This window comes from Lampris incognitus, chromosome 7, assembly GCF_029633865.1.
Source record: "Lampris incognitus isolate fLamInc1 chromosome 7, fLamInc1.hap2, whole genome shotgun sequence".
Classification (NCBI taxonomy): Eukaryota; Metazoa; Chordata; class Actinopteri; order Lampriformes; family Lampridae; genus Lampris; species Lampris incognitus.
The window spans coordinates 40,017,029-40,029,368 of NC_079217.1; the positions used below are offsets into that span (position 1 = coordinate 40,017,029).

The 12,340-nt window shown below is 43.6% G+C and overlaps 1 protein-coding gene across 2 annotated transcripts in view; it reads left to right on the plus strand.

Annotated features, from left to right (window-relative positions):
* The window catches only part of LOC130115568 (Golgi integral membrane protein 4-like), a 39,703-nt gene that overhangs the window by 14,704 nt on the left and 12,659 nt on the right, over positions 1-12,340 (plus strand). Inside the window, exons 2-7 of one of the 2 annotated variants that reach the window (XM_056283278.1) lie at positions 6,787-6,861; positions 7,876-7,925; positions 8,046-8,099; positions 8,718-8,868; positions 10,144-10,226; positions 10,525-10,608. In XM_056283278.1, the coding sequence (XP_056139253.1) occupies positions 6,787-6,861; positions 7,876-7,925; positions 8,046-8,099; positions 8,718-8,868; positions 10,144-10,226; positions 10,525-10,608 (497 nt within the window). The remainder of the gene's footprint in view (positions 1-6,786; positions 6,862-7,875; positions 7,926-8,045; positions 8,100-8,717; positions 8,869-10,143; positions 10,227-10,524; positions 10,609-12,340) is intronic. The other variant, XM_056283279.1, reaches the window with a different exon arrangement.

A 12,340-nucleotide genomic window follows, 5' to 3' on the forward strand; every position in this document is an offset into this window, starting at 1 on the left:
AAACAGTGCGCTGCTGGATTACTGCAGCGTTACAGCAAACATGACAGGATAGGGAGAAAAATGCCCCGCCGTCTTGTCCTGAATTTTTTTTTTCTTGATCAGAAAAATCATGTTTATTAGCATCATCCAACTTCGCCTATGATCCTGGATGTGCTGCCATGTCAATAGGGTTAAGGTTTTGCCCATAGTAGAAAATGATCCGGATTTAGTCAAATCCATTCATGTAGCTCTTAATCCCAGCTACAGTCCCCGAGGATTTAACGTTCGCTTTGTGCCAAACGGGTAGATATAGTAAACAAGGATGAAGGCTACCGTTTATCCACGGACCCTTTACACAGACATGGAAAAACTCCACAGGAAAAACATTTTCTGGAAAAAAACAAATGGGATAAACGGGATAAAAAGCATCAGAGGAGGAACCCCTCCTCCAGGACCCATAGGTGTGCAATGCAATATGTGCCGAGTTGGCACAGTAGCTAATGCAGCAACAGATTTAGCAACAAAATACCCGAAGAAAAGCGCTTAATAACTATGAAAAAGGAAATGTATGTATGGAAAGCACTGCGTGCAGCGAAAGCGAATGAATTATCTTCGAACAAATGTCGCTGTAGCTCAGCATTGTACATGCAGCATCACCGACTGAGTGTCAAGTAGCCCCGGAAGACAAAGCACAGCGTTCATGCACACAACAGGCAGACCCACACACACATCGCACAACTCACACAGACGAGAGTACAGACTGAGGACGGTGCGTATAGATGGGGTTGTCAGAAATGGTGAAGTTAGTTCATGACTGTTTAGTCATGAACTGAAAGACGAAACAAGAGGCAGACAGAGGTCTTGGCAGAGGTCAGGGCCTGGGTCAGTGGGAACAGAGGAGGCAGAATTAGATTAGGTTAGCTCAAACATGTTGCATTACCTGTTGAATACTGTACTGTGTACTCCTCCAGTCTCTGGCCACCTGTAGAAAGTGAATACAAAACACACACACACACACACACACAGTACCCAGTGTGTTATTGGAAAAGTCAAAGATCAGTATTAAACCATGGGTGCTTGTAAATGGAAATGACCCCCAGGGATTTTTTTTTCTGTGCCTATGCACAGAGAGAGTTTCAACTCACTCACTCACTCATACACAGACTAACACACACAAAGCCCATTTTTAAAAGCGCTTTGGACTTGAACATGGTGCCCATCCACAGTGGCCAAACCCAGGCCAAGCCAGTTGTCTCTGCAGCCAACCAAGCAGACCCATAAAGGTCACCAGCGTGTCGAGCGCCCTTGTTCTCTGGGACCATGCCCTTTAGCTGTGGTGGAGGAGACACCTCCTGTTGACCTTGCGGGTGGGGGGATACACTCCACTGATGAGCCCATACCCATCGAAATGATCCCATGATAAGAGGCGGTAAAAGAAAGTGAATCAGTTGGTGGATGTGTGTTTGGGGGTATGGCATGAATGCTTGGTGTTTGTACTTCAGCGGTAGTGGCGGTTGTATGTTTTTGATCTCTTGCTGAAAGATCCTGGACGTCCCCAAAATGAAAAGCACAGGCTTGACATGCTGGTAAAGATGAAGATGAGGCAGACTACGTATCAAATTGTTGTTTTAGGGGCGTATTTAGTAGGGGTGCAAGGAAAAAGTAGTTCACTACATTACGATTTTAACATTGCAGCTTTCCCCCCCCAAATTGCAATGTTGAAGCATAATGAACAGATGCTACGTAGAGGTTTGAGCTATGATTTCTACATCTCCGAATGTTGGAGTTGTTTGGCTGTTTACTCCGGGAAGCATACTCATGTTTTATATTTGTTGTACTCTCTGAATTATTGCAGTTTTCCCATTTTACTGTACATAAGAGATGATGGTGCCGTGAAAAAAGTGTAACTGTCGAATCACAATATTTATAATATCGTGATATTTGAAAAATCACAATATGTATTGGCACGAAAATATCATCGTAGTATCGAACCAGGAATTCCCTGCCGATTCACAGACCTACTATTTATCAGGGAGACTTCCTCTTCAACTAGAAGGTTGTGGCTCAAACCCAGGAAGTATCCTGGTAATGTATTTCATGATCAAGACGCTTGGGAATTTGCCTTCAGGGATAAATCTTTCTCTGAAGAAAAACAAACAAAAGCCCAAGTATACTGATCAGCACCTTTTTATTTACTTGTTGGATAGAAAAGGGATCTGTTCTGCCCTGAGTCTACACTGTTCTTTATTATTTCTCTTGTGTCCTCAGCATCCCTCATACCATCGCTTTTTTTTGCCCTCAAGCTGCTAATATTGCTAGTAATGCTAATATCGCTTATATTGCTTGCTTGGGCGCTACATTACATCTAAACTAATACACACTGTGTGTTTATGCGTGCTGTGATGGTCTCAGCCCCCAACTTCCTGTGGTTGGATACTCAAGGCCAGTTTTTTGTAGGGGTTTTTCTTCAATAGTTCGGCAATTTATGATCGTCCAATCAGCGTCACCACAATGCCGTCAACACCCCATCTCTGCTCTACTTTGATTTCGGACGCTGTAAAGTAGAAATGCATCAGCGACACTCGAACGAGTTGCTGGGCTTTAGTCATTTGTTCTCAAGAGATGGATGCAGAAAGCCAGGAGATAAATGTACATCTTTTTGCAAAGACGGAAGATGCACAGACCACGAATTTATATATGAGGGAGGCGAACACTAGGAGGGAAAAACCTGGTCAACATCTCATCCTTGTTCAGCGGGACACAGGCACAATAAAATGGTGTTTATTGCATTTTCGACCAAAGCATGATCCTCCATTACAAACAGATGATGGTGATGTAACAACTGGAATAAGAACGTTCAGTGACGTCGCCATGACAACTGAGCCAGTGAATGAGGTCAAAGTTCAATGACATTTAAGTCCGCACAGCGGCCTTCGCAACAACGACGGGTTACTCATTGGTTGGGGCATTAAACAAGCATCATTGTAAACCGACCTTTAAGCGTAAATATCGCTGGAGGGAATGATCCTAAATAGCCTTGACTGTAAAGCCGGCCTTTACACTCACAACTGACACCCAACAGATTCAGCCCCCCCCCAAAACATCCAGTCTGTAATTTTCTCGCCCTAATTACATCATGGCCCTTTAACTCCTCTTTTTTTGTCTCTTTCTCATCCCCCCTCTTATGTGTTCTCCATCCACAAGGCAAGGAGGAACGACGCGTGTCTACGCAATTGGATTGTTGCTTGTAGTGGGCTGTAATGAAAAATTCATTCAAATGTTTCACGGCTGAAGCCAAACATAGGAATGTATTGGAAATTGCGTATAGTTTTTTTTCCCCTTTTAAATGAACGGTTCTCTGCTCCTTCACGGGGCCCTAAACTAGGTGTGAGCTAAGCTGAACCAGGAGCAACAGTGGCGTCATCGTTGGCACGGAGAGTTGTGGATGAGCAGGACCGGCGCCTCGCACCAGACCTCGCATTTATGTCATTGTGTGGCTTCATGGTGGTAGTTCAGCTTTCAGACACACACAGACACACACACACAACTGAAGTTTTTACTGGAACAAATCTGAAGTAAAGACAGTGTGATTATGAACCCTAGTTAGCAGCAGAGTGGATTACATGAGGAGAGCCTCCTGTTGACATTGGTCACTGTTTTTGATGGCATCTGTCTTGACAGCCAGCATAACTGTAGGATATATAATCCTGGGATGCACACTGAAACGTGGCTACAACATAGCCAACGGCTGATTTTTATATATTAATTTCACCCTTTAGGAAATTGTACATAGCCGATTCATAAAAGAAGAGTCACTGGGCAGGATGTAGAATAGGAGCTGTGTAGTTAAAAAAAAGTCATGCAAATGGCATCAACAAACCAACATAGGCGAGACAGCACACGGAAATTAACCGGTTCTCTCACTATGGTTGTGGAGCAGGGCGATATCGACAAAATCAAATGTCACAATATCTTTGACTGAATACCTCTATCGATAATGTGGCAATATTTTAGGGACGACTATTGGAGATATTTACACACAATGCAATGTGGAGAACAGCTCCGTAATAATGTGGATATGGTGGCCAAGCTGGTTGAGGCATTCCTTGTTAATTTCCTTCTGCTAAAACAGACGGATCAGCTGAGAAAAATGCCCCACTTGACGGTAACGCAGCCTTTAAGACAAGGAAATGGTGATATTTGAATTTTATCATAATATTGCACTAACCAAATTCCCAGATGATATCTCGTCTCTTATCACAGTGTGGCTCTTATATTGATATGTTGCCCAAATTTGCATGATGGCGGCGCAGAAGCGGAACTAGAAATACAAACTTGACATGATGTGGAGCGGAGCGAGTTGAGACACTGCCGGTCGGCAACAGCAGCCAGCAGTAGGGATGTTCCCAGATGTCCAGATGAGCAGTGGTGAGGAAGCCCATGTTGAAAACAAGTGATTTTAGATGTCAGGAATGTGGGAAAAAGGACACATGGCGTCAAGGTTAAAGGGCTGTCCTTTATGCCAGCCCTAAAGGAAACCGCTCATCTTCCTGGTCCTTCATAATATGTGTCTGACTTTCCTTTTTTTGGGGGGGGGGTAATAATTCAGGGGATCCAGCAAGTAACAATCCAGCTCTTTTGTTAATCACTTCCCTTTGTTTCCTTGTTCTCTTCATCCAGCGTTTGCTCATGTTGCTCCTCATTTTATCTTCAATAAAACTACCAGACGGTAATTAAGCTGCAATTAAAGAGCTATAACTCATTACCTCTCTCTCTCTCTCTCTCTCTCTCTCTCTCTCTCTCTCTCTCTCTCTCTGTCACTGTCTCTCACTCTCTCTCTCTCTCTCTCTCTCTCTGTCTGTCTGTCTATCGCTTTCTGTCTCTGTCGCTCTCTCTCTCTCTCTCTCGTTGTCTGTCTGTCTGTCTCTCTTTATGTCTCTGTCACACTTTCTCTGTCTCTCGCTCACCCCCCACAAACTCTCTCACTCTCTCTCTCTCACTCTTTCTCTGTCTGTCTGTCTGTCTCTTGCTCTGTCTCTCTGTTGCTCTCTGTCTGTCTCTGTCGCTGTCTGTCGCTCTCGCTCGCTCGCTCACTCACTCTGTCTGTCTGCCTGTCTCTCGCTCGTACACCCCCCACAGACTCTCTCTCTGTGTCTTCCTTGATGCACTTATCTGTGTACCTTTCACATTTCTCTCCACTGCTTTTGCTTGTTTCTGTTTACTTGCTCACTCTCTCTGTGTTTACCTCCGTGTTTGTCTCCCCCATCTGCCTACGTTTCTCTCTCGGTCTCCCTGCTCTGGTGAAAATAGGACGAGGCCGTCCAGTTCATAAGAGCTTCCTGGTAGGATCGGTGCGGAGCTGGCAGTCTGGAGCGAGGGCTACATCATCATGTCAACACTTTGGCCTGCAGGGCAGGAACGCTACAGATTGAGAAAGGGGGGAGAAGTGACCATTGATCAGAGTCACCTGGGGTGATCATGAAATGACTCTGAAATAATCAGCGGCGTGATCAGAGTCAGGGTTTGACAGCTTTTCTGTAAGGGATTAGTTGCTATTTGACCCAGGCTAGCTCTCTGTCTTCTCTTTTTGCTCCCCCCAATTGTCTTCGATTGTTGGCTGTTGTTTACTGCAGCATCCGTTCTTGACAGATGGCTCCCGAACATATGTATACCAACACATACATAGACCTCTATGACACAAACATGCGTCGAAGTATGCATGCATGTTTTACCTTCGTTAGGCGTGAGTTTGCACTCCCTCCCGTTTGCACCGTTTTCCTCTGCATAAAGCTTTTGACACCCTGAGATTGCTCAAGACTCCCCCGAGGCTGCAGGATTTCCATTTTCGCAGTGCGGGTTGTGTCGAAAGACTTGATTAGAGAGAATTAAGGAGACGCAAGAGCTGAATGAGTAATGCACGTGACTTGATGGAGCAAATGAAGGTCAGAAATGGAGGAGGGGATCAAAAAGCGTGTATGAAAGGTGTTTTTTTTTTCTTTTTGAGAAAATGGGTGCATGGGAAGGTAAAGAGCGATTCTGGGGGGCGGGCAGAGGTGAAGTCTGGCAGCTGAAGCCGTGCTGAGTTAAACAAATAATTCCTTCCCTCTGTTTTAATCCGCTGCCATCATCGTGTGTGGTCGGATTCCCTGCATAAGAGACAGTTCAGATTGCATCAGGTGAGTTTTGAGCTGTAGAAATGCAATAGATTGTGAAACGGCGCCCCTGTATCCACCCTCACACGTAAACGGCAACGATTATATCATCCCATCTGGGCAAACCCCCTCCCGTTTGGTACAGAAGGGGTCCATATTTGCGAGCAGTGTTTGGCATAGGCCTGGTGAGGAATACCACAGGTCTCTGCTGAAGGAGGAGCTGCCACACACCGGGAACACACAGTCTGTCTAAATGTCTCGCTTCGCTATAATTTCACCTTCACAATGCAAATTCTCTTTTTCTCCAATTCGGAGAATAAAGGGGATTTGTGTGTGTGTGTGTGTGTGTGTGTGTGTGTGTGTGTGTGTGTGTGTGTGTGTGTGTGTGTGTGTGTGTGTGTGTGTGTTGTGTGTGTGTGTGTGTGTGTGTGTGTGTGTGTTCGTTCCATGGAATGTGTTTGTGTTCCAGGTGTGTTTCAGTTTAGTTTACCATCCGGCTGGCCCCATGAGAACATCCTCACACTAACCCTCTGTTCTCTCTGCTCTCCCTCTCTGTCCGTCTTAATCCATCCATCCATTCATTCATTCGTGCCCTCTATCTTTCCCTCTTTCCCCTCCATCCATCTATTTGTGTTGTTTTGTTTTTTCTGTTCAGTGGTGTACGAGCATCGCTCCAGGTTGGAGAAGTCTCTTCAGAAGGAGAGGTTGGAGCACAAAAAAGCCAAAGAAGGTGCGAGATAGAATATTTATTCTGCTGTTGCTGAAGCCTGCGCTTAAGAGACAGACCATTAAGCCATTACCATTACCCACTTGGAAAATTTAAAAAACAAACAAAACAAAACTCTATCATATAAATATAGTGAACACATTTAGTGCATTTTGAATGAGAATTGTCCTTTTGACACATTTATTCTCCAAAAAAAAGAAAAAAGAAAAGTAAATGCAGCCACGAGGTTATAGAAGTAGGTCATAGGGAGGCTCATCTAACATGTTAGAAGAAAGCTTATAGGTCCATGGCTGGTAGATGAATTGGAAGTGAACACGCAGAACGCACAGAAGAAATAGTGTGTGCCCCTGATGGTGAGACAATCACCCCGTACCACGGTGTAGAAGATGGTATAAGTCAAACCTAAAGAAAAACAAAAACATGCCAAACCCGCTCTCCATTGCTGTGAGTGGAAAAGTGCTGGCTATCTCAGTGCCAGCCTCACACGACATTTCTCCTCACAGTTTCACAGTGTTTCTTCCTCGTGGGTTGATTTAATTAATTGATATATTCTTTCTGCTTTACTCACCTGGTCCCACTGATTTAAACGAGACTTTAAAATCCACTTCATGGTCAGTTTTGCAAAGAAATGACCACGCTGAAACTGCTGTACACGTGGATGTACATGCACCTCATTGGGGAGTTTGCGAGATGCACGAGTTAGCATTTACATTTATTAACGGGCGCATTATGGCCACGTTTCACTTTTTTTTTTTTTTTTTTGCATATTTTTTCCATCTTAAACTTGGGATAATGCAGAACCAGTTGATACACACTCCTATTTACCTTCCAATGATAGATGTAAAAGGAAAACGAATAGAAAAGATCCAATTATTGCTTTCATAAAAACAAAAACAATTTAGGATTAATGCTTTTATCCTTCAAGTTAGTGCTCTTCTTTTTGTTTACTTAACCAGCAAATGATCCAAACTCTGACGTAAATCTGTTAACATCTAGTGACTTTCTGTGTCCTTCCAGATTACCTCGTGTATAAACTTGAAGCCCAGCAGTCGCTGAATAAAGAGAAGGTATCTGTTGTCCCACCAAGGTGTTATCAACCCCTCGGGCTCAAAAATCTCTTCAGCATCGTCTGCATTTTTTCATTATTTGAATTTCTTTATTTCTTTCTGCACTTTCCTGTCAAACAGCAAGATGCCAGCAGCCGACTCAGCTCTTTACAGATGCAGCACCAGATGTTAAAGGTAGCGTCGCCTCTGTCTGTACCGCCCCAAAACACTCCAGCCGGGCTGCTGCCCCGTAGACTTCTCTATTTCTGTTTTTATACACATCCTCACCCTGTAACCATTGTTTATCTGGTCTGTGGTTACTGTGTACACTCACACACATACACACACACACACACACACACACACACACACACACACACACACACACACACACACACACACACACACACACACACACACACACACACACACACACACACACACACACACACACACGCACAGAGGATATGATGAAATGGTCTGGATAATCATTTGCATAGAAGCACCAATTTTTTTTACCAAAAAACCCCTCAAAATGGATGCCAGAGGACAGCCGACCATGGCGACATCGTCTCACAAGCTGCAACAGCTACTGAACTATCTGACCTCTAAAGAAACCTCTCACTTCCTGAATTTGTGTTTTAAAAAAAAAAAATTTGTATGTCCATGCTTCATCATATTTTTATACACCACTTTTACGAGTTTGTTAATGTCGAAAGTGATTTGTGTGAGCAATCCAGCAGGCCAGATTGCTTGTACGGGTTTATTTATTTATTTAGCCAACAGCGCTAAATTGGGCTTCTGCTCTTTCAGAACCAGCATGATGACCTGAAGAAGCAGTACTACGAGCTGCAGGAACAGCACCAGGTCCAGGGGGAGGACCACGGCCGGGCCCTGGATGAACACAGGGAACGATACGACAAACTGCAGCAGACCAAAGAGACAGAGATTGGTAAACTCAAAGGTATTGCAGAATAACCCCAGGATAAAGCTTCATACCGCACGCACACACACACACACACACACACACACACACACACACTGCTTTTTGTGTTAGATGATGACATCCCGGCTGATCCAGCAGCTGTGTAAGCATGGGTATTGACATGGGGAACTAGTATGCACACGAATGAAGAAAGCAAGTTAGCATATGTGCTTGTTTGTGTATAACACATATCTTAATAGAATAAACAACACTCAATTGCAATATTCCTGTGGCTGCTGCAGTTAGAAAAGCACTATATAAATGTAATCCATCCATCAATCCATCAATCCATCCACTATCACACACATTTCTATCTCTCTACTTCCTGGTGAGAGTCCTGGTGGTAGTGGTGGTGTGTGTGTGTGTGTGTGTGTGTGTGTGTGTGTGTGTGTGTGTGTGTGTGTGTGTGTGTGTGTGTGTGTGTGTGTGTACACGCATCCATCCATCCATCCATTATCCAAACCGCTTATCCTGCTCTCAGGGTCGTGGGGATGCTGGAGCCTATCCCAGCAGTCATTGGGCGGCAGGCGGGGAGACACCCTGGACAGGCTGCCAGGCCCTGTGATGGCCTGGCAGCCTGTGATGTACATAATGTGAACAAATCTACACATTTGGTTCATGTATCCATGTATTGTCAGTGAACAGTCTTACTTTGCCTCCATCTTCTGACCAGACGTGGTACTGCAGGTGTGAAACCAAATAATATATTTGTATAGGCTGCTTTGATTAATTAACACTAGGGCCATTTAAAGACCCCCCCCCATAAATAAATAGATAATAAGTAAATAAAAAAAATTCTACATGCTTCATAGGGCACTGAAACTTTTCAAATATCGTAGTTTATTACTAGACTGAGGAAATAATTTACTTTCTTAGCCTAGTAATATTTTAGTGAATGTGGTTCATATTTATTTCCCCCTCTGTTGATGTTGAGATACAGGGAAGAGTTTGGGCAGGGCTCTCAGCAGAGGTAAAAGTGTGGATAAACAAAGGATTTTTAACAAGGGCAGCAACAATAAAGAAAATATCATAAAAAATGCTCTTTAGGAATGTGAGCTGAGGTTATACTGTTGTAAGTCGAGCTAGTTTTACCATAATGATGATGGTTGTGACAGTAAAACTTTAATCATTTTAGCAGCAAGTCTTGCATTCTCACCTTCAAAATGTGTCCTTACAACAGGACTTTAATATCTGACATGCATGTCATGTGATGATGTTGGTGATGGATATGCTGCTTGTCTTTTACAATGTCAGATAATGTGTATAACTTGAGAGAGGAGAATAAGCAGTTGAGGAAAGCCCACCAGGACATTCATGTACAGCTACAGAACGCACGGGTGAGTAATGGGACATTTGGCCATTGTTTGTGAGCAAATTTCACTCTGTTCTATTCCATTACTTCAGTTTTTTCTCCTTGGATCACATAAATTAAAAAAAATATATACATATGTTTTGGCTGATGTACTTTTGGGTCTGCACTAGGAACAACGACAAAACCAATGCAAATATGCTTCTTAAATAAATGTCACCTTCTTTTGAGGGATGTGAACACAACTCTCATCCTCTACAACATAATGGGCCAGAAAGTCTCACCTGCAAAATTACATACGTGCTTTTTTGTCGTGCTGTATCCAGGTGCAGCACCAGGACATGAAGATTGCCCACGACCACCTCACACTGACATTGGAAGACCACAAGAGTGCGCTGGCCGCCGCTCAGGTAGGCCACCAGCATACAGATCGTGTTACCACTTTGTACCGAGTCCATGAGTGACTTTACATTTAATGGCTGCTTAAGAACGCTAAGCCCACTAAATTTGTTCTCTCGAGTCTTGCGGGACTAACCAGACCAGCCTCGTGTTACATCACCGAAAACCAAATCCTGCTTTCCACTGCCCGAGGCGCCAGCTGCAACATCTGCCAATCGAGTGGCGCAGATGTGTAATGCTGTTCAATTCCTGTCGCTAATTTTATAAATCTGCTTTTCTTTTGCATCGATTATCCAACAGAAAAGTTAGGTTAGGAAAGGGAACTTGATTAAAAGAAAAAAAGGCTTGACGAAGGAAAACGGTGTACAAGACATCGAAGTTGGAACAGTACAGTGAAATTGCAACCTTATCCAAATGCTTGTGAATAGTGTATAGTGCCTCTGTGAATAGTACACATGGCCATTGAAACTCTAGTTAATGGTCACAGTAATTTGCATATGAAACTGGTCATTGGTTTCGGTCGTTATGCCACTGTATTGTTTATAAGGGTGGGGATACCTGCAGTCAGTTGAGACTGAAGAGGTCACTTAGATGAGTGATGAAACGTTTCTCTCAATAAACGTTGTGTCCAGATGAACACATACACACACACACACACACACACACACACACACACACACACACACACACACACACACACACACACACACACACACACACACATAGACACTGACCTTGTTCCTCCATCCCAGGGAGTGCAGTTTAGTCAGGGTTGTCTGAGCGGTGCATCTAGTTTGCCGCACTCAATCGGCTGGAAAGATATAATGGAGGGACTGGAGCGAAAGGAAGCGAGCACTGAGGAATTTAGAAAGAATTTGAGAATTCGACCCCCTCGCCCGGCTGGAAAACAGAATGGGGTGTTGTATGAAAGTATAGATCACGCAGGTCTCACTCTGTGGTTCACCTAAAAAGACAGTGTTGTGCTAAAGCATTACCTGCACACAGATAGGCGTTTTAATGCGTGTGTCAATTAATTGATATCAATATCAATATCAATTAATTAATATTAATTAAGCTCCTTTTTAGATGATTGATTTCAATAATTTGCCATCTTGTCCATACTCTGGTAAATAAGGATGATGCTTGACACAGTGAGGGTGGAACACTGTAGTCCCACTTAGATTTGTCTTTAAATGAACTAGCGCACTAAGTCCAGGTCGAAGGTGTGATCTCTGATGTCATCTATCCAGTCCTCCTTGGTTGTGAAGGTGAAAGGTACATGAACGAGAGAAGACAGGTTAAAGTTAGAACCCCTCTGATTTATTCAGTACATTATTTTTTGCCATGTGCCCCAGTTTGTGACAGATAAGCTGTCCACCTCTCGCCCTGCTTTTCTGGACCTTTTTTATGTCCATTTTATTGTGTTGCACATTTTTGTATGTTGTTTATTGGTCATCGGGAAAGCGGTCATCTTATGAGAGTGATGGTCTTTCTCAGCCTTGGCCCACAATGGGTGGAAAATAATGATTTTTCCGTTTAATTGCTATTTTCATTTGAACAACCTAATATAGTTTCTTCATTTTATGTCGTTGTTCGGTGGATATGTGAAGACTTTAGGTAAACGCCACATCAAGTGTGCCTTGCATCTTGCAGCTGTCTCTAGTTTGCCTTGTGCGGAGTTTCTGCTTAACAAATACAGAAACACCCGCTGACCAAAAGACATCTTTTGACATCTGCTGGCCC